We start from the raw sequence: 22,264 nt of genomic DNA, 5'->3' as shown, positions 1-22,264 counted from the left end.
ATGTAATTTTCACATAGAGTGCCAGTTCCATATACTTTAAGTAAATGTTGGGGAAAAGGGCAAAGATTGCTGTTTCGGATGCCTGCTCTAGAACAGCCCTTGATAGCTTTAGTGTCCAATTTCCTCTGTAAAAAGTGGTCAACATCACTTCTTGCTACAGTAAATGATTGTGGTAAATACATTTGTATACAAAGAGAGAAAATTTTACAATTTTTCTTTCCTTCTCTATTGCCCGTCAGTCAAAAAGATATAGTGGATCCAGCTTTGAAACCCCAAGTGAAAATGCTTAAAATCCCAAAATTGGTGAAGAAAATTTTGGCCAAGTTCACCAAGAGCTGGGTGAGTCTTACCTCTCTCTGTGTGTATGGGGTCAAACTTGTTTTTCAAATTTGTGATACAATTATTGTATTTGGGGGTATAAAACTGAAATAAATATGTCTTTAAACATATGTGCATTGTGAGCAGCAGCATCAGGGGGTGGGGGCAAGAGGATCACATTGATGGAATTGAGAAATTACAATGCAAGCCCCCATCCTTTCTGTTCTGGGCAATATGAAGTAATTCCTCAATACTCCAGTGACTGCCATTGATCATGGGAAACATAAATTTTAAATTGAATGCATTCTGAAGAAACTGATCAACTGAACATTTTCCTAAGCCATTCATGATATTCCTTTTGATAATCAAAATCACTGGAATTGATTGCCTATAGATGAATGGCAGGTCTGCCAATTTTTAGGAAAAGAGAAGATAGAGATCTTTGTCATTTGTTTTATCTGGGTTTATTCTCAGTGACCACTGTAGAGTTTTATCCCTTGCTAACAATTTTTTAAAAACTATTATTATTAATATTTTAACAGGTCATTAGCTGCCCAAAACCATGTTTGTGAGTTGGGCAGTCATAAAAATGAATTTAATTGATAAATTTATTTATTTTTTATTTATTTATGAGACTTATATACCGCTTTAAGTGCAAGCACTCTCTAAGCGGCGTACACCAGTAAGCAATATATATATATATTTACATTGCCCCCAACAATCTGGGTCCTCATTTTACCTACCCCGGAAGGGTGGAAGGCTGAATAACTAAAAGAGCTGGCGCAAAATAGATTGTCTATACCAGGGCTTTTCAAACAGAGGTACGGGTACCACCTGTGGTACATTGGCACCTGGCAGGTGGTACGCGACCATCCTAGAAAAATGGTAGCGGGGCAGGGGAATGAGCTGAACTGGTAGCAGCACCGCACAAGCTTCAACGAGAGATGGCTGGAGCTGTAGGGCTGTCAGGGCTCAGTGCCACTATCAGGATCAGTGCCACTTTCCAGTTGATTGGTGCTTCTTTGGGGCTGTCAGGGCTCAGTGGAAGCGCCAGGATTAGCGCCAGGCTCCAGCTAGAGCTCGGCACTGATCCTGGTGCTTCTGCTGAGCCTTGAAGAAGCACCAATCAGCTGGAAAGTAGCACTGGTCCTGATGCTTCTGCTGTGCCCAGAAGAAGTGCCAATCAGCTGGAATGTTGCAGCATCTCCAGGGCCTTGTGATTTACATTCACATGCTTGGCAACTGATTCATATTTATGACAGTCACAGTGTCCCAGCGTCATGTGAAGTGACCAAAACCTGCTGCAATCACCCAGCAGACGGGAATAAAAACCAAACACCCCCCACCCTATCCCCACTGCCAATCCTCAACAGAAATTCTCACAACAATGAAAACCCTGGACAGGAGGAAAAGCGCCGCTGGGCAGGCAGGCAGGTGTCTAGTCATTCCACTGATTAATTGTTCAAGGAAAAGAAAGCACATTTTTATTGCCCCCCTTACTACATACTAACGGGGAGGAGGGGCGGGTGGATGGAAGACGGTTGGATTGGGATACAAGGATAATGAGCTTGTATGTGGGAAGCTACAGCTTGACACAGAAGCTAAGACACCAGAAGTGAGACATACATTCTCACTAATGGGAACAGCCAACTGTCTGCAGGACAACTCTTTTTTGGCCAGCTTGTCATGGGACAACTCATGGCAGGATAATTTAACAGTTCTACTTAATTATTTAAAATAAATGCCTTATTTTAATTTTTGCCATTCACATTTCATTCTGTCTGCATCCTTTTGCATCCTTTCTTTAATTATTCTATTCCACTATTTCTTTGATATTAGTGGAACTCTTGTCTTGCAGCAAGTTATCCTGCAGCGAGTTGGCTTTGGCACGTTGGCCATGGTGAGTTGGCCATGGTGAATTGTCATAGACCCTGGAAAATGACTTCTTTGTACTCCCTGCACAGCTGCAGTGTTAGAAAAAAAATGCCATTATCAACTCATCTTCCTGAACCAACCAACCAACCAACCAACCAATAGTGAGACTGAACAGGTCCTGAGCTGTTTCTGAATTGTTGCAAAAACCCTACAGTGAGATGGCCTCGTTTGCCCATATCACTAGTTTGATTAGTGCTCTGATAGCCAGCAGGTCTGTCCGGCTGGAATACCTGCTCCTTGGGACTTGTACATAATGGCCTCTTCAATTAGAGATGAAATTGCAACTGTACAGTCATAATGTTGTGTATCTTCACCAGACCTTACACACAGTTTTTTTTTTAAAAAAAAAATGCTGTATAGTTTTTAAACAAACTCCAATAGTACTAATGAATCTGGATTTTCACTCAATGTCATTTTCTTTCAAGTTTCCCCGACTGGCTGGGCAGCTGAATGCGTTGTGTGGAGTAAGGTAATGGCAGAATTATATTCCTACAAATACACTGAAATGATACTTTTAGCTGATACACTATAAAATGTTGGTGCCTTTATAGTTCGGCCTTTTCCAGCATTAGAGCCTTTGTCAGAGAGCTAGGTTTCTCGTAACATGTCCAGATTAGGATAATTTGAGCTTGGTTATTTGTACGTCGAATGAGAACTCTGGGTTGATTAGATTGATGGTCCATTGGTTTGGGCTTTTGGCTGTCCACAATACCCTCAGGAGTTTTCTCCAACTTCAGAGCTCAAAAGCATCGATATTCTTCTTATTCTGTTTCTTCAAAATGATGATCTATGTGGCCCCAGTCTTGTCTTGTTTCCGGTACACATATGATCATCTTGATTATCCAGCAGAGTTGCAGTTTCTTATATTTTAAGAAAGCTTGGCTTACATGTTCAATATTCTGTCTTTCAGGAATGTGAAGGACCTATGGAAGATCGATAATGAATTGATGGTAAAAACATTTGTTGTGAAAATAAAATTTAAAAATCATATGTTGATTGTATTTTTCCTATCTGGCAACAACCTGGGATAGCTTTCAGCACATTTCTAACTACTCAGCTACACTTTATCAAGCCTAGATTTTGTCAGGACTTTTAACAACTATTGCTGTTTGGGCTCAGGTCTATCGTAAAAAGTTTATTGAGAATTGGAGAAAAAACAAGCTTGATGTTGTCCTGTGCCCTGTTCTGGGTCCCGCCTTCTTTCTTGGATATCCTGCAAAAATACTTGGTAAGCCTTACTGTGACATAATGTATACCTTTTCATTACATTTAAAAAAAATTATCAAGCTTCAGGAGCATCCACCAACATTTAATCTTGCACAGGTAGACAGACTAGGATTGCTTCCCAAGATAGTAGTTTTGCCATTCTCTTAGCAGAATAATTAATAACAATGGTCAGCATGATCTAGAAATTTTCACAATTCCTGTATGGGAATATAGCTTACATGTAATTCTCACAGAGAGATTAAAATCTGGTTTCAGGCTAACTCTTCTGTCCATAGTGTTGTAGAAGTGAGAGACTTGAGTCAGCTCTTTTGTGGAAGGAAAGTTTATTTGCGCAGGTTCAGAGAGCTATTCACAGCTTAAAGGGTCTGAACGTCCAACAGGGGCACAGGTGATCATATTTATAACCCCCAATATGTAAGTATTTCCTGATCAAGACATATTCCTTACGTGGTTACATTCTATAGTTCCTTATACTAACATAGGAAGGTTACTAGACATGGTTATAATCTATAGTTCCTCATTTTAACATAGGAATGCTTTTAGCAGTTTGCAATATTTCACGTGATAGGCAGTTTGCAATATATCATGTGCAGAGTTAAAAACAAAATATCTGGCATTTCTAAATTTAAGTGTCATCTGGGGAACAGGAAAACCTCCCTTTCACCCACAATTTTTGTCAGACAATCAGTATTTTTCCAGCCTCCCACTTTAATAGGATGACTAGAATAACTCACCAAAGCATTGTTGTCCATTGTACATGTTCAAAACCCAGAAAAAAATGGAACAGTTCAATTTTAGAAAGTTCCTCAATTCTACCCTACCATAACTGAATTATGCCAGTAGAAGGATTTGGGAAAGAAGCTCCATGGGGAAAAGGTATCTAATTCCACCTAACTCTTTATTCTGTGTGTTCACTTTCCTAGGTGCTATCTCTAATACCATGCTGTACAATGCTTTGAACTTCCCTGCTGGAGTTGTACCAGTTACCACAGTTACAGAAGCAGATGAAGAAGAGATGGCACAGTACCAGGGACTATATGGTGACTCCTGGGATAGGACCCTGAAAAAGGTTTGTATGAACTCAGGAGAGGTTATTACAGCAGAAATGTTTGCGGATCAGTGATGTTTGAGATGGTGAAGACCGTTGATTTCACAACAAAATTAATATCAGTTTTTGAAAATTATCTGCTATCTTTGGATAAATAAATAAGGTTAACTAAACTTTCCTAAATTTTAATGAATTAATCTTTTTCCACCCAAAATTGCTAACAGTAGAGTTTAATTTAAAGATATGTTTGATCTAATATATCCTATTTAGCACTTCTTTTATAAGTAATCTTCCCCAAAATTGGATGAATATGGATGAATAATGTACATGAGGACATTATGGCATGAAAAGATATAATACCATATATTAGAATTATAGATGATGACCCAACTGAGCCGGAGGAAGGGGTCAAATGTCTCATTAGTCTCAAGTCCCTTCGCACCAAGAGTCCAGCCCACTTTGAATTCTATTGATTCTTATCTACCACCAAATTGTAGTTAGTAGTTCAGATTCTTGTAGATCGCTTAAGCTTGCAATTAACCTTTATATTCTTTTAAACTGCTTGGATTTCCTGATTTTCCCAGCGCTTGGCAACAACTAAACATTCATGATGATTGTACATTTCTTTTTCTTGCACAAGTAAATGAACTACTGTATATTGCTTCTAAAATAGAAATGGTTTTGACCTCTTACTGGAATTTGGCAAAAACAATAATTTGAACCTATTGTCAGACGTTGATTTAATATTGAAGGATTTAATGGTATAAAGTATTGATCCTGAGAAACAAAATGTCATCAATCTAGTTAAAGAACAAATACCCTGAAAAAATTCAGAGGAAATCTTTTTGAAGAGAATGTTTTGGAGCAAATCTATTTTTAGCTGTAGAATATATGGATTGAAAATTCTCTTCTTGTTTTTAAAAGAGGGGGAAAAGTGATATTGAGAATTGAAAGGGAAGAAAGGTTTAATCTAAGAATCCGGGATTATAACCGTTATGTTTTAGGGAAGGGTATTTTTTTTTAATTCCCCCCCAAGGCCAGGATTAATTCTTGCCAAAAAAATGATCTAAATCCATTTTAAATAAAACTAATGAATGGAGGGGGCCTGGGGGGAGGGAGAAATAATTGGTTAAAAGCTTACCTATCCTGCTGAAGGTTAAGAGTTAGTGTGGGTTTTCACTTTTCTGTGTAAGCACTTAAGTCTTTTAGCTCTCATATTTTACGTCTTTGGGATGACTGGCTTCCAAGGCAGCAGTTTTATGAAGGCATACAAGAGAAAGAATCAAATGATGTGAACAGTTTTATTAATGGTCTAAGCTAGGAATCTGAGAAATTAAGGTTGCAGTCCTTTGAAAACATACCTGAGACCATTTGCCACTTGGAGGGAGACAGGAGACCTATTTCAAGGATACCTGCTCAAGATCACTTTACAGTAATAAAAAATGCTTGGACCTTTGGACCGGAGATATCTGAATGACTTTGCTCTTTTACTATCTCTTTCAGGCAGTAGAAGGTGCTGTTGGGCTTCCTGTGGCCGTTCAGTGTGTAGCTTTACCATGGCAGGAGGAATTATGCCTTCGGTTCATGAAAGAAGTTGAGATGCTGTCCAACAAAGAGCAACAGAAGAAATTCATCTGAATCTGACAAGCAATTTGTAGATCAAGGATGCATCTGGACTTATAAAAATGATAAAATATCACGGAATGTTTGATCCTGCAATATTCATTGTTCTGTCAAAGCATCACTTTTTGTACCAGTTATCCACGTCTGCAAACAGCCGTGAAAGATTGGTCTTCTCTTTTTTTGTATTTTATGTGACCAATTGAGGCATTTCTCTTTCTCCTCATTCACCGTTACAGGAGATAGCTGGGTGGACATTCATACTTTCTGTCTTCTACCATATTCCCATCCTTCATCTCCACTGCATAGAAAAAATGAAATTAGAAGATTTTCCTTGCAACATAAAGTATACCAAGATCAAATTGTACATTGGTTAGAAGTCTTCGCTTGATTTGTGTAGGCTTGTTGAATAATTGAGAACCGAGACAGTCAAGGGTTCTAAGTCAGAGAGGGAGACTATATGAGGTTTCACTTCAGGATTTTTTTTCTGACCAACAGAGGGAATCTGGTCTGTTAGTTGTACAAGCACGAGGTTCAACACTGCTACAGTGTATGATGTTATTTAGTATCCTATTTGTGAAATCCTTGGTGTTCTCTTCATTTAGTTGTTTGCTTCCAGACATTTCATTACCTGACTAAGTGACATCATCAGTGATAGTGAATGTGAGATCTGCCTCCTATTATGCAGTATAGAATAGTTTTTCCAGGTAGTGTTGGTGAAGTATGGTTTTCTCTCTGGTAGTTCCTTGATTAGGGTATTGTTTTCTGCTTCATTGTTTGTGAGGTGTTAATACTTGCTTATTTGGGTGCAAGCTGCTAGAGAGGATGTATTCCGGTCTTTTTGTTTCCTTCTTAGTTGTTTATTATCTCTTTTGAATGGTATGTAAAATTGGTTTATCCCTATGTGTCTATTGATGTCTGATTTGGCTGAATGCCATGCTTTCAGGAATTTAGTAGCATTTTTGAATTTTAAATTTGGGGTAATATAACTTCTGCTAAATGACTGAAAAATCCATTTTCCAATTCCAATATTCTCCCGAGCACCCTCACTAATATTAAACACAATGGTCCAATCCAGTTACTAACTTGGAATATTACTAGCCGGAAGAACAAAGTAACAGATGGGAACCTGGTAGAGTTCTTCTCTAATCTTGACTTCAGAGCACTCCAAGAGACATGGGTGACTACAAATGAGGAAAAGATTAATTTAGATCCTGGTATATTCCTGCAAAGGAATATAAGACTAAAGAGCGGGCATCAGGAGGACTGACTACAATTGCCAAGCAAAGTTGGGCTAGCAAGGACTGCAATCAGTTCCTAGAGATGACTCTCCCAATTATTTAGCTATAAAATTTTCATATAAATGTTCTAAAACAGTTCTGCTAAATATATCTGCCACCCCACATGCCTCCCCCGTTTTTTCCCTAATATTTGGGTGAATCTAGAAAAGACAATGTTAAAGACAACGTCAAATCATCCTAAAACCATATAATTTTAGCAGAAGAGTTAAGGGCCAAGATGGGGCCCTTCCTTACACAATGTTGTACAACTCGGAGTTATTCCTGAGGATTATCTTATAAATGATCCATCCTGGCTTTCTAGAGACCCCAAATGAAATGCAGCGGACTGACAACTGGTATCCTTGATCAATAACTGTAACCTCCATAGTTTAGGAGGTAAAGAACCTGGTTTTATATATCCTTTTACATATTATTCATGATTTTAGATTACCTATGTTTACATGAAACAAGACAGGGCTGTCTTCAGACATCTAAGTACATGTGAAGGAGATAGCAATCATCAATCATAGTCCATTTCCAAGCCAGATTGGATACTAATTTATCTGTATCTCCCGATAAAAGATTATTAGCTAATCGCAAAGTCAGGCAGAATAGAAGGCTCAATTGGGCCAAGGAAAACACTAAGGCAATATCCTGAATTTCTGAACTCTGAACAGTTTGGAGAAACTCAGTTTCCTTCTGTATCCAAGGTCTGAATACAATCCTCACTCAATATATTGATCTATGAATTTCACTGAAAAATATTAACAGATAAACTTCCCACTAGAAATCGACTGTCAGAATCCAATTATATTTCATTTCTAGTTATCTACTATGAAAAAAAAAACATTTCTGCCCTCTCTGGATTCTGTCATACTATGACAGGGTGGTTTATGGCTCGCACTTCCTTCAGTAAACTACATAAGGACTGGATGTTGATTCCCATCAAGAGGCCTGACCATAACAATATGGCCATTACCTTTCATCTACTCAGCTCTCTGAAGTCTTCATTTTGCTGGTAGTGAAGGGAAAAGGGGGGGGGGAAACAAGGCAACACCTGGAATCCGGGAAAATAGGATGAGTGATCGTCGTCGGACGAACTATGGTGTGGGGGCTGCTTGGGAACAGTTAAAACATTGAAGGATGGAAGAGAACTCCTCAAATCCTGTCTAGAACGCCTGCAACCATCTTCTCTTAATAAAAATGCCTGTTGGAAGAGATATTCCAAGAGTTCTGTCTTCTTAAGATGTAAAGTGGGGTGAGCCCTTACACTGACAGCAAATACATTCAACTTGACGTTATTCTGTTTACAGCAATGCACTATTATTAAAAAAACTATGCTAAAATGTTAAATATTACATTGATTATAAGACACTGATTGTTGTTGTTAGTTGCGAGGTCGTGTCCGACCCATCGCGACCCTATGGACAATGTTCCTCCAGGCCTTCCTGTCCTCTACCATCTTCTGGAGACACTGATAGCCTCTGAAAAAGTTTCTTTCACAGGCAAAATATGGCCAGATCTGGAATTTTCAGCAAAAAGGGCAAATTCAGTTTTCTTCTGGAATATTGGATCAGGTTTATTGAAGGAACATAAAATTCTAATTCAATATTCCCATTCCAGCTTCAGTTTGGGAGGATTTTTGTGCAGCTCTATTTGCTATTATTCCTAACCAGGGCCTCCCATATAAGCAAATTACAGATACTCTAACCTTTGAAAGCCTTCCTCCCTGCTCTCTGGTGTTAGTTTCAAAAACCAAATTTATTATTCAATCTCTGAAATTGAGTGTTGCTCTGGAGAAGTTTTTCTACCCCTGGAACTCTTTAAAATACATTTTGATTGGTGGTCCTATTGTTAGCAGGGCTGTTCTTCCATATAAATAATTTGGGTTGAATATCATGAAGGATTTGCCCACAATCTAGATCTTTCCTGGGGCAAAGACACTCTCTTTATGTACATTATAGTAGGCTTACTTTTGCAAAGCTCATCATCTTTGAATCAGAATGCAGATTTGTACTTGGCCAAGTGCAAAAGCCATACTATTGTCACACTGATCTAAACTGAAATAGTTGATTACAATGCTGACTTGCCTTTTGCTCTATTTTGATATTAGTATCAGGTCTCTGTTCATCTGTGATATAGTATTATATCTAATGCTCCTGAGAAGTTGGAAATTCAGATAAAGACTTCATAGTGTATTAAGCAATGGCACACTATCAATTGAGAAGGATCAGTGACAAAATGTGTCTTTTTCCAGTAGTTTTACAAATTCTTTTGGGATCTATTATTGGCAAAAGTACCATCCATTTTAACATTGTTTGTCCAATGATAATGTCTAGTAAAACCACTTGAAAATTAATATATTGCTAAGTTGCTGAACAACTGAGAAACATACTCTCACCTCTGCTCAGGGAAGATTAGAGAAACTTTATTTTTATTAATACATTTGGACTAGAATAATATCATACCCAAGTATACAATCAGATGTCTGATTTTTCTGTTCATCCATGTACATAATTGCCAGGGAAAATCAATTCCTCAAATGTTTCCTATCTGCTCCATCCACAGACACTCCGATTCCAAAAGCACATCAAAAACTTCAACTTCATTATTTCAGACCTGGTACATTTTTATATTTATATTTTTAGAATTGCACTGAACATTTTAATGAAAAGTGTGTGAAGCTTAACCCTATAATTCCCCTACATTTTCTCAACAAATTCATTCATAGTGACCCCTCTTTTAGTTGTATGAACTAAATCAGTCCCCAGAGTCCATGGCTATTATGGAAGAGTTCCATTCTGCTTCCTGTGGTATCATATCATTGGTTTTTTGATTTTTCCCTGGTTAGCTTCTCCACTTCTTTCATGAACTGGAGACAGAGCTCTTCTTGCCAGGGCAAAGCCACACACTGGACAGCCACAGGGAGCCCCACAGATTCTTTCACTGCCTGCAAGGACAGCATAAAGAAAGCCGTTTTTTACAGCAAGCGTCAAATATAGATAGTCCTCAGGATCAGGACGATCACTTAATGACCATTGAAGTTACAACACACCTCCTGTAAGCTACGTACAACCCCCTTTCGAACTTACGGCTGCTGCAGCACCCCTACAATCATTAGCTCTTACGACTGACTGCAGGGACTCTACAGCATCCCCCCATTTCTCTCTCTCTCCTCCATCGTGCTCCACTGGGACCCTGCAGGCCTTGGACTACTCCCCACATGCCTGTCATCCATCACACCCTTATCCTTTATAGTTCTCTGAGCCTCACGTTGGGGGGAAAAGGAAGGCCACGTGTTTCTGGCCATGTGGCTGTCCTTCAGAAGGTATTGCCATTTTCAGCTTGCCCACAGTTCCTTGTGGTGACACAAAACATGGGTGTTTCAGGGTTGGAGAAGGCCTTGGGAGACCCAGGGCAGTGTCAGAACTCATATAATATTAAGGGGGACTCTTTTCTATTTCTTTTTACTTCATTGCTCTGGGTTCTGCCATACCCCTGAAGGGGAGGGGGGAAGACACTGCGGGCTGTCTCTTTATTTTTTTTATCCCTTCTGCTGTTTCTGCATATTTGCTCTTTGAACTGTCTCTCCCTTGATGTTACCTTGGGGTGAGAAAGGAATGTGCCTCTGACCATCTGACTTATCTCCCCTTTCGGAAGGGAAGGTGTTAAGACCCAACAACATTGCTACGAGCCTGGGAAAGACTGGGGTTATCAGCTCTTGTCCCACAGCGGACTTAACACCTGAGGATTGGCCCATTCAAACTGACCGGATGAACTATTGGGCTGGGGTTTGCTTTTAACCTATGGATCTGAGCGTGAAACCTCTCAGATCCTACCTATTATGCTTGCTATCAGCTTCACCTAATAAAAGTTTCTTTTAGAAGAAACTGCTTCCACGAGTTCTGCTTTCTTAGGATGAGGTTTTGAAGTGGGCCCTGACAGACAGGCCTCCATACCTAAAGCACACCATGCTCCACTTAACAACCTGCCTTTTTGTTTAACAGCCGCATCAGAGAGAACAGGGGGAGGCAGTTGTTAAGTGAGGCCATCTCGCTTCATGGCCATCATGACATGTGATGATAATGGACAGGCTCCCCTATGGTCGAACCTTGAGGATTACCTATAAATGCTGCTAGGCACTGTCATGAGGCAATTCCAAGTACCTTTGCAAAGAGTTTGTCCCCCAAATCATTGTAGTGTCCTTTGAAATTCTTTAGCTCCTCTTCGTCCTCCTTTGTCACTGTTGTAACTGGTACCACGCCAGCAGGGAAGTCCAACAAGTTATATAATATGTAATTACTACTGGCCTCTGTACAGACAAAAAACACAGGGCACATTAAATGGCTACCCAGCTCTCTTGAGCAACTTGCGATGATTAACAGTAGAAGGAAGACAGTACTTTGTAACTCTGATCACACATATCTCCTCCCCACTCTACAGATGAGAAAATTATTTGAAAAAACTGAAGCCAATCTCAAGCAACTAAAAATGTTCAGACACAGAAGGTTTCATGTTTACAGTGTTATGTGCTGTCTCTAACTTTCTGCTCTTTAAAAGGACACAATTTTATTCTAGAGGCTATATGGATGCTGATGATCATCTGACAACCTTAGAAACTGTATTGTTAAATTAGATTCCCAAAGTCTACAGTCTATTTAAGAAGAATTTTAGAAATACTGTCTGCACTGTCACAAAAATTGTAGTTATGTATTCTCAGAAGAATGAACGGGTCCTAGTTTGTGAAGGCTGATCGAATGACCCAAGACACAAGGCCAAGGCAACAAAGGAGTGGCTCAAGAAGAAGCACATTAAGGTCTTGGAGTGACCTAGCCAATCTCCAGACCTTAATCCCATAGAAAATCTGTGGAGGGAGTTGAAGATTTGAGCTGCCAAATGTCAGCCTTGAAACCTGAATGGCTTGGAGATGATCTGCATGGAGGAATGGGACAAAATCCCTCCTGAGATGTGTGCAAACCTGGTGGTCAACTACAAGAAACATCTGACCTCTGTGATTGCCAACAAAGGTTTTGCCACCAAGTACTAAGACATGTTTTACAAAGGGGTCAAATACTTCTTTCACTCATTAAAATGCAAATCAATTTATAACTTTTTTGAAATGTATTTTTCTGGATTTCTTTTGTTGTTATTTTGTCTCTCACTGCTAAAATAACCCTACCATTAAAATTATAGACTGATCATTTCTTTGTCAGTGGACAAATGTACAAAATCAGCAAATACTTTTTTCCCTCACTGTATAAGCCAGGATGGAATGTGGCAAGATCCATAACAGGAATACATTAGGGTTGTGAAATGTTTCAGCTTCAAACTGCAAGCTCTTTAAAGCAGCCACCCCTTTTCCTAGGGACAGTACAGCCATAGAAAAGGTGCATTTGGTTCAAAGAGTTGCAAACAAGCATCATATTTGTATCCCCTGCATCACCTCATGAATTTTTTGTCCAACATCAAAGCACATCACAACCCTAGGATTTACTCACATCTGGTTAAAAAAGAATAAGAAGCACCATGGGATATAAAGGATAACAACGTGCTTTTTAAAACTCAGTTTTCCAAGTTTTTTTTTAAAGTACCTGGTACTCTTTCAAAAGACCCACTCTTAAAAGCAGGACCAATAGCAGGACAAAGCAATACATCCAGTTCCAGTCGTTTCCATTCTTCAGTGAATTCTCTGCAGTATTCCTAATGATAAGAGAGAGATTTACATATCAGGGTTACCTTTATTCTTCAATGAGTAAAACTTGGCATCCAGAAATACAGCGGCATCTGGTAAGGGCAAGAGGACAGATAGCACAGTAAAGGTTTTGAGTTGCTATTCTTTGAGCAACGACTTTATGAATGAATACCATGTATCCAGTCTCCTGGGAATTAAATGTATTTTCCTTCTTTCAACCCTTAAATCAGACTGTTTTAAAATGTAAAATAGCTTCCGGGACTTCCGGTGGATTTTGCGCGCGCGATGGCGGCTACTTTGTAGCCGTCTTTCCTGGGTAAGTGTAAGAACCGCTATGAACAGCAGACACCAGCTGTTCAGCGGTTCAAAATCCCCCTCCCGGGCAAAGGGGGGGGTAGAGAGTGTCTGAATAGTGGTAGAGCCTCTTTTGCACCCCCCAAGTTTTTTTTGGGGGGGTGAAAGGAGTGCTCCCACGGAGTTCAGACTTGTCTCCGCTTCCCAGCTGTTTTTGTCCTCAGGGACAAAACGAGCCGTTGCAAACACCTCCGTGCTTAAAGAGAACTGGTGAGTTTTTTTTTATAAACGGACAGAGCTGAGTAGAGGATTTAGTTTTTGCTTTCTTTGATTTATTTGGATTTTAAGTTTTAAGACTTGCTTCTATTTTTATTCTCTCTTTTTATTTTTTTTTTCTTTGTTGAAAGGGAAAGTAAAATGGCGATCGGCAAATCTCTCGGTGTTTTTTTTTTGAAGTTAGAATGCTGACCGGCAGGCTTTTTGGTGTTTCTTTTTCTTTCCTTTCCCTTTCCCTTTTTATTTTCTTATGATTGGAATGGTTGTTTTTGGTATCTCTAAGTATTTTTTTTGGAACGGACTTTTTCTATTTAATTATTATTATTTTTTTTTTTTTCTCCCTTCTTTTTATTGTAATGACTCTTTTTTGAAGGACTTTTTTCTGTTTAATTTTTTGTAATTTTTAAGAAGGAGTAAAGCTTTTTTCAATTCTTTTTCTCTTCCTTTTTTTTCTTTTCCCTTTTTTCTTTTTATTATAATGACCTTCCTTGGAGGGAGTTATGATTTTTGAAGGAATTTTTATAATTTTTTAAGAAGGGCTAAAGGTTTTTCTTTAAGATGGCTCCAAAGCGTCCAGGGATTTCTACAGCTTCTAAATCAACAGTTTCACCCTCTTCTGGGGGTCAGCTAATAACTATGAAGGATTTGCAAAACATGATGGGAGATGTTATAATTCAAATTAGGGCAGAAATGAAAAAGATTTTAGAGGAAAATAATAAGATCTTGAGACAAGATTTTGTTTTGGCTTTAGAAGGAGTTGCTTCTGTTCTTGAAAAGGTGAACTCCCATGTGGAAGAGGTAGCTGAAAAAGTGGACATAATGGAGGGGAAAATTGAAAGTATGGAAAAAGAAATGGAAAATGAGATTCTTATGCTTCAATATGGACAAATGGAATATGCCTTAAGAATCAGAGGCCTGGAAGAGTCTTTGCAAGAAGATTTGAAAGAAATGGTTGCAAAGGACTTTGCATTGATTTTGAATAAAGAAAAAGAGGGAATACTTAGTGAAATTGAAAAATTATTTAGGGTTAACTCTGTGGTGGCAGCACAGAAGAATCTGCCAAGAGATGTGGTAATTTATTTTGGTAAAAGATCCTTACGCAATCAAATTGTGCAAGCCTATCATAAGAAGAGATTTCAAATTGCTTCACAAGATGTCATAATTTTTAAGGAGATCCCATCTAAAATTTTAAGAAGAAGAAAGGAGTTTGCTTTTTTAGTAAATGAACTTAAAAAGAGAAAAATTCTATTCAGATGGGATATTCCGACTGGAATGGTGGTGAACTACCTGGGGACATGTCATAGACTTAATACTGTTTCTCAAGCAAAAGATTTTTATACTTCGGTCCTGGGGGTATGTGCATCGCCATCTATTAGGTCTCAACAAGTCCAGATTGAGGAGCAGAAGACAACTTGTGTAGCACATAATTCCAAAGAAAAGCAGCAACAGAAGAAGGTTAAGGAAGTTTCATATTCAGCGGTCTCTGAATCTCTGGGAGATGTTGGACCTACAAAGTCTTTGGAGCAATCTTCAAGGGTGGCTCTGGGAGAAGTTAGACCTACAAAGTTTTTGGAGCAATCTTCAAGGGTGGAATTGCTGCCTGAAATTGAAATTGGGAAATTTCAGCTTGAGGGGCACCAACAAGAGAGGAACGGGCAGAGGATAACTTGTACAACTTACAACTGTGAAGATCAACACAAGGAGGAATTCACTGAGGAAGTTTTACAGGTATCGGTCCCTGAGACTTGTGCAACATATAAATGTAAAGAAAAAGTAACATATAAATGTAAAGAGAAAGACCAACAGAAGAAGGAGGTTGAGGAAGTTTCACAGGTACTGATTCCTGAGCTGGTGGGTCAATCAGGACTTACAAACTCTTTGGAGCGATCTTCAAGGGCAGAATTCCACGCATTTTTTTTCGATGCTTGCGGGCAAGAGAGACCGATATGGATTGTGCTTATAGTAGATGCAACTGGCTATTAGACAGAAGATTATGGATATTGAATGAAAATTTTAGATAAGAAGTTTGTGTTTATAGTGGGTGCAACTGGTTATTGGAAAATTATGGACATTGAATGAGAATTTTAGACAAGAAGTTTACTATTGAGATTGTGGGAGAAGTAAAACTTATATCGTTTTTGGAAAGTGAGGGGATTTTAATAAATTTGTGTTTTGAAGGGAGTATAATTTGTTTAAGTTCCAAGTAAAGCTTAAATTTGGTTTTTAAATATTATTATTAATATTTCTAAGAGAAAATAATTTGTTTAATTAAATGTCTAGATTTGTTTAGGAAAGAAAGTAATGCTTAAATCTGTGTTTTTGGAGGAAGTTTATATAGAATGATGATTGTATTTAGATTTGTTTAGGATTCAAAAGTGTTTCAAGTTTTTAAATATTATTAATATCTTTAAGAGAAAATAATTTGTTTAACTAAATGTGTCTAGATTTGTTTAGGATTTTTAAGTTTTTTTTTTGGATAGGTGAGAAGATTATGAAGATTGAAGGAAATATGTATTTACTTTAAGTTTTCTAAGAGTATTTAGTTTTGATGGTATAACAAAGGTTTATATATTTATTTTTTTTGTATTAGGATAAAGAAAGAGGGAGAAATTAGATTTTACATTATAGGTATAGATATTCAAAGAAAGTAATGTTTAAATTTGCGTTTTTGGAGGGAGTTTATATAGAATGATGATTGTATTTAAATTTGTTTAGGTTTTAAAAGTGTTTTAAGTTTTTTTTTTCTCAATTAAGCCTGTATTCAGCTCTGGGAAGTCCAGGGGAGGGTTTGGGAGGTTGGGTAGGAGGGGGGTGAGGTAGGGTTGGGGGGGGGTATGGGAAGGGGATTTGTTTTTGTAAAATTTAAAAATTTTCAATAAAAAAAAAAAAAAATGTAAAATAGCTTCCTTAGATTTGAACTGTTAATTGAGGATCTTAAAGCAAAAATCTACCTGATCCCAGGCTTCCCTTCTGAAAATACTGAGTCCAAAATTTGGTCTTTTTCTCCTCATCTCCACAGTAAAAGATATACTGCACTGTGCCACTGGATAGAAAATCCCCTCCCCCCAATATTACCAACTCAACAGTGGATTCCCTTACAAGAAATGCTAAATTGAATAAGGCAGGGAATGACCTCAGTGTGATAACCTCAGAAAGATGAGGCTACCAGATGAACCCATGGCCTGACTTGCAATACAATAGCATTTTATGCTCTTTTTCTAGAACAAAAAATATTTTCCTGATTTAATGTCCAATTAGGAAATGCATGGTGTTACCAAATAAGTATTTGTCCAATACATTCTGGAGAATGCTAAACTGTGCAGGTAGTAATTGTTTAATGACTGCTTTGTTTAGCAACTATTCACAATTGCAACTTATAAGTACAAAATTTTACTTATAGCTGTTGTAGAATCTCAAAAGTCACGTGATCAAACTTCAGTTGTTCTGCAATTGGAAAACTGGCAGGCATTTGTGACAGTCACAGTGTCCTGTGGTCACACGATTGTCATTTGCGCACTTCAGAGTTGGCTTCCAACAAGCAGAATCAATGGGGAAGCCAGCACTGAAATTACAAGTCACGGCCATTTGATATCTCAGTTAACCACTTGTGGTGATTCACTTATCAACCACAGTGGGGATGATGAAAGTCCAGCTCAGCCATGTGATCTTTCACTTAATGATTATGCCACTTAGTCATGGAGTTTTTGGTCCAAGTAGTGGTTGTAAAGTGAGGACTATCTGTATTTCTGTCACACAGAAAATTTCACTGAGCAACAACATGAGTACAAGAAAAATAAACAGGTCTATCTATGTCGCTGTATAGTAGGACACGAGAAATGCACAAGTTATAATCTCATCCTATATTTCAGCTTCTGCTCTTCCCCTGCAAAAGATATTCTGCAGACACCACAAATCTTTGTTCACAAGCATCTGATATCCAACTTAAAACAATTATTTAAAGGAAAGAATAGTTTCCCAAACAGGAAATGTCAGAGCTGTTGTTTGTTTTGAAATATCCACAAAGGCAGCATTCGCAACAAGGCCATCTTTACTGATTTAGCATCCTCCAAATATATTGGATTTTAGTTTCCAACACCCCTATTCAAAAATGGCCAATGGCTACAGAGAAAGAGAGGTAGAGAAGCCTAACATAACTAGGAGGCATCAGACTACAGAAGAATGATCTCAAGACTTACTGGGTTTTCCTAGTATGTAATACTTTTTTAATGGTTGCTTTAAATCTGTCGTCTGAAGTTGAAAAAGACCATGCTATTTTCTTTAATGCCTCAGAAAATATTTACACCTACAAGATTTTTATGCAGTTTGGACAGATTCTAAAAGAAAATTTACCTCAATTTCCAGGTGGTCTTTCCAGAGTTCTTTTACAGACCTAAAAAGTCAAAGAAAATAAATGAACTGCAGATGCATGGAATTGGTTGCCTATGTTCATGACCTGTAATAGCTTTCCCCAACCTGGGGTTATACAGCTATGCTGACTTAATTCCTTTGGGCAGAAGTCTGATTAGGCACTGGACTAGGGAAACATTTTGTATATTAATGCCAGTAAAGTTACCACTTTAACTGTTCCTAAGATCAGCAATATGGAGATCAAGAAATATTTGTAAAAAGCATCAGTGGAAAGAAAATGTAATTTTTTTTAAAAATCCCCTCTGGTAAACATAAATCATCCTATACTGTATATACATCTGTTTTTTTTGTTTGTTTGTTTTTTGCTATTAGTCCAAATTACTCCCCCCTGTAAGTTGGTACGAGAAGGGGAATGACTGAAAAAAAATCAAACTAAAAATGGATTAAGCAGTATTCCCCAACCCACAATGCTCTCCTTCTGCCCATATTTAGCCTATAAAGACAAAATTTCTGCTTGGTTAAAAGCATATTTATCACTAATTCCATCCAAACAGGAACTATAAAATCAGGAAACAAAAAACCCACCTGCTTACTTTATTACAAAGGCAAACTTAAGAGATGAAGGCCTTAATCTCCCACCAAAAATATTTACCTTTCACGCATGTTGCTCAATATTATTGACTGACGAATAGCCTAAGGAAAAATAAATGAAAAATGCCCTATTTGGGGTTGATGTAAAAATAAGTGGTAAAGACTCTTAAACATTATATACTTCAGGAAACACTTTGAATGAAACATGTTTGAGGGAGTGGAAATTATAGGGACTTTCTGTCACATTAGAACTCGCCAATTATACAGGCACAGATAACTGAACACAGGTTGAGAAACCCTGTTCCAGGTAAATAAAGATAGATGTAACTTACTATTGGGCTGATAATCCAGGCTAGGAATCTTCGTATCCAATAAGGTAATTTTAGCATCAGCACGGTACGCTTTAGATTTGGATCTACGGGTTCGCCTTCACTGAAAGGCAACCAAGACAATCCAAGTAAATAAATAAAATGCTACGGTAATTTTCAAAATGGATGCTATCTTTAGGCATCAGCTATCACTGCTGGCATCCAGAAATGTCTGTTTGCCATGTGAATTAGCAATTCTGATTAATCTGTAAACCAAGAGAAAAATCCTACTTAAATCAGACATATAGGGTGGTCCTTGAGTCAAAACCATTTATTTAACGACAGTCTGGAATTACAGAGGCTTTTGAAAAGGGTGCTTTACGGCCAATAAAGCTTTTCCAGCGATCATAAAATGTTGCGCTACCACTCCGCAGTCACGTGATTGCAATCTGTGTATTACTTCTCTCCATTGTGAAAGCTATCCATTTAATCTAACCTTCATCCTAAACTTTTTTTTAACCAATTAGTGATTTATAGAAGGACCTCTTAACTCATTACCTGTAAATTTCTTCAAGGATTTTCAATGAGGCACTTTTATCAAGAGCTTTTGGGGAAGTTCAACCATAATAACCTGGTGTTCTGTCAGATCTTAGTATAAATATAAGCTACAGCAGCTCAGTTCATCTATCACACTAACCCAAAATAAAACAAACTACTATATATTATGGGTTAAAATGATCCATCCAATGTCTATTAAATGCCCAATCAACATGTTTGGTGGTGCTCTCCAAATCATTTTAGAGGGATAACAAGGCAGGCCTTTTCTACAGAAAAAACCCTATCCAATTCTTCTTCAACAATGCTTTCACTTATCAATTAGATTGGCAATTTTTACTCTCATTGGTAGAGAAAATGAATTTTGGGGATAAGTTTTTATATGTGCTTAAAGCTATATATCAGCAACAATCTGCTCAAATTGTTGTCAATGAGGGACTGATTGAGACTTTCACTATTGAAAAGGGAACAAGACAAGGATGTCCATTATCTCCACTGTTATTTGTTTTAACATTGGAGATTTTGCTGATTCAGATTCGAGAATCAACGGTACTCAAGGGTATAAAGATAAAAAAGAATGAGTATAAATTGCGGGCCTTTGCGGATGATTTGGTTTTAATTTTGGAACAACCGACTCGAGCGGTTGATTGTCTATTAGAACTTATAACACAGGATGGGAAAGTTTCTGATTTTAAAGTTAATAATCACAAAACTAAGATATTATCTAAGAATATGTCAGTTAACGAAAAGGAAAGTTTAGTTAAATCTACAGGTTTTCAGATGGTGAAAAAGGTTAAATATTTGGGAGTATATTTAATGGCTTCAAATGGAAAATTGTATAAGAATAATTATGAATTATTATGGGCAAAAGTACAAAAGGATTTAAATGACTGGAAAAAAATGCAATTGTCATTGTTGGGGAGAATTTCAGCTGTAAAAATGAATGTTCTACCAAAGTTTCTTTTCTTGTTTCAGATGATACCTATTTTAAAAAAAGATGTAAATTTGAAGGAATGGCAGAAGGGTATCAATAAATTCATTTGGACTGGGAAGAAACCAAGGGTTAAGTTTAAGATTTTGCAAGATGCCCGAGAAAGAGGAGGACTTAAAGCACCTAATTTGAAATTATATTATGATGCAGCCACCTTAACTTGGATAAGTGATTGGCTTAATTTAACAAATATGGATATTCTTTCTCTTAAAGGGTGGGATTTAATGTATGGTTGGCATGCATATTTAATTTTTAACAAGAAAGTTGACCGGGCTTTTAAATCACATATTTTGAGGAATGCTCTACTTCGAGTTTGGAAAAAGTATTATTATAGGTTAAACTATAAAATACCTATCTGGGGGATTCCTGGACATGCAATTGAGGGAATTTCTAAGGGGATGAATTTTGAAAAAAATTCGTATAAAGAATTATTAATATGGTCAGGTTTGGACTGGCATTTAAAATCTTTAGATGTATTAAGGCAAGAAAATATTTTATAGTCATGGTTTCAATATTTACAAATAGTGGATACGTGGACTGTAGATAAGAAAGAGGGAATAACATTAGAAGATGAAAATTTGGTAATTCAGATTAAAGATCAGAATCAGGCTCATATAAAAAGAATTTATAATGCTTTAATAGAATTAGATTCGGAAACAGAATTGGTTAAAGACTGTATGATTAAATGGGCTCAGAATACCCAGGAACCGATCCCATTGGACTTATGGGAGATAATTTGGATCAGAAATGTTAAATTTACACAAGCCCAAAATTTGAGAGAAATTTTTTATAAAATGTTTTATAGGTGGCATTTAGATCCTAAAAAATTATCTTGTATGTACTTTAATTTACAACCCAAATGTTGGAGATGTGGTAATACGGATGCGACATATTTTCATGTTTGGTGGAATTGTAAAAAAGTAAAGGCTTTTTGGATTATGATTTGGTGGAACATTCAAAAGATTTTTAAAAGGAAGATAAAGTTTACTCCTCAATTATTCCTATTGAGTATTTTTGTGGATTTAGATGACAAAGAAACCATTTTAATGTTGAATTTATTAACTGCAGCAAGGTTACTAGTAGGTTCATATTGGAAGAAAGATTCGTTGCCTACTTTAGAAGAATGGATATCTAAAGTTTCTAATTTTGCAGAAATGGCAAAAATTTCTGCTTATTTAAAGGATCATGCACAAGAAAGATATATTATTGTATGGAGAAGATGGATAGATTATATTCAGAAGAAGTATGGGACTACAAAGTTTCATTTATTTTATGAGTAAAATAAATTTTACAATAATGTTGTATAACAGACTTGTTCATGATGATGTAATTTAAGGGGAGTTAAGGGCTAAGTATGATTTTTTTTCTTTTCTTTTTTTCTTTTTTCCCTTTTTTAATCGTATATTGTTAATTTTGTTATTAATAACCCTGTACTCTGCTCTGGGAAGTGAGGGGGGGTTGAGGGTGGGTGGGTGGGTAAATAGGTAAAATAGGATAATATAGATATGGTAATTTACGAGAGAGGTGCTGCTTGGGCACTTCCCCTACGCTGTATTCCTGTATTTGAGAGGGATGAGAGGGGAGGAAGGTGAAGGGAGGAAGTAGGATGGCAAGAGGAGAAGGGGAGGGGAAGAGAGTAGGTGGGAAGGAGAGAAGGAGGAGGGAAGTAGGGAAGGTATTAGAGAGGGTGGATGCAGCGTAGGGGGAAGGAGCAAGCGGCACCTATGATTCTGGTTATTTTGTAAAGTGAATTTTGCTGTA

At 37.5% G+C, this 22,264-nt stretch overlaps 2 protein-coding genes across 6 annotated transcripts in view; one reads left to right on the top strand and one right to left on the bottom strand.

The window, feature by feature from the left end:
- LOC120297315 (vitamin D3 hydroxylase-associated protein-like) overlaps positions 1 to 8,644 on the top strand; it is a 30,748-nt gene extending 22,104 nt beyond the window's left edge. For all 5 annotated transcript variants that reach the window (XM_039319811.1, XM_039319805.1, XM_039319808.1 and 2 more), the window contains exons 12-17: positions 240 to 339; positions 2,679 to 2,722; positions 3,164 to 3,203; positions 3,373 to 3,481; positions 4,404 to 4,549; positions 6,032 to 8,644. In XM_039319811.1, the coding sequence (XP_039175745.1) occupies positions 240 to 339; positions 2,679 to 2,722; positions 3,164 to 3,203; positions 3,373 to 3,481; positions 4,404 to 4,549; positions 6,032 to 6,166 (574 nt within the window). In that variant the 3' untranslated portion in view covers positions 6,167 to 8,644. The remainder of the gene's footprint in view (positions 1 to 239; positions 340 to 2,678; positions 2,723 to 3,163; positions 3,204 to 3,372; positions 3,482 to 4,403; positions 4,550 to 6,031) is intronic.
- A 1,196-nt stretch (positions 8,645 to 9,840) lies between these two features.
- Positions 9,841 to 22,264, bottom strand: part of LOC120297380 (fatty-acid amide hydrolase 1-like) — a 29,271-nt gene continuing 16,847 nt past the window's right edge. Inside the window, exons 10-15 of the mRNA XM_039319945.1 lie at positions 18,982 to 19,081; positions 18,711 to 18,751; positions 18,041 to 18,080; positions 13,020 to 13,128; positions 11,595 to 11,740; positions 9,841 to 10,378 (exon numbers count right to left, since the gene is read on the bottom strand). Of these exons, the coding sequence (XP_039175879.1) occupies positions 10,250 to 10,378; positions 11,595 to 11,740; positions 13,020 to 13,128; positions 18,041 to 18,080; positions 18,711 to 18,751; positions 18,982 to 19,081 (565 nt within the window). The 3' untranslated portion in view covers positions 9,841 to 10,249. The remainder of the gene's footprint in view (positions 10,379 to 11,594; positions 11,741 to 13,019; positions 13,129 to 18,040; positions 18,081 to 18,710; positions 18,752 to 18,981; positions 19,082 to 22,264) is intronic.

This window comes from Crotalus tigris, unplaced genomic scaffold, assembly GCF_016545835.1.
Source record: "Crotalus tigris isolate CLP2741 ecotype Arizona unplaced genomic scaffold, ASM1654583v1 scf7180000023617.9722795, whole genome shotgun sequence".
NCBI lineage: Eukaryota > Metazoa > Chordata > Lepidosauria > Squamata > Viperidae > Crotalus > Crotalus tigris.
The sequence above is the reverse complement of the archived record's forward strand: the minus strand, read 5'-3'. Positions and strand labels throughout refer to the sequence as shown.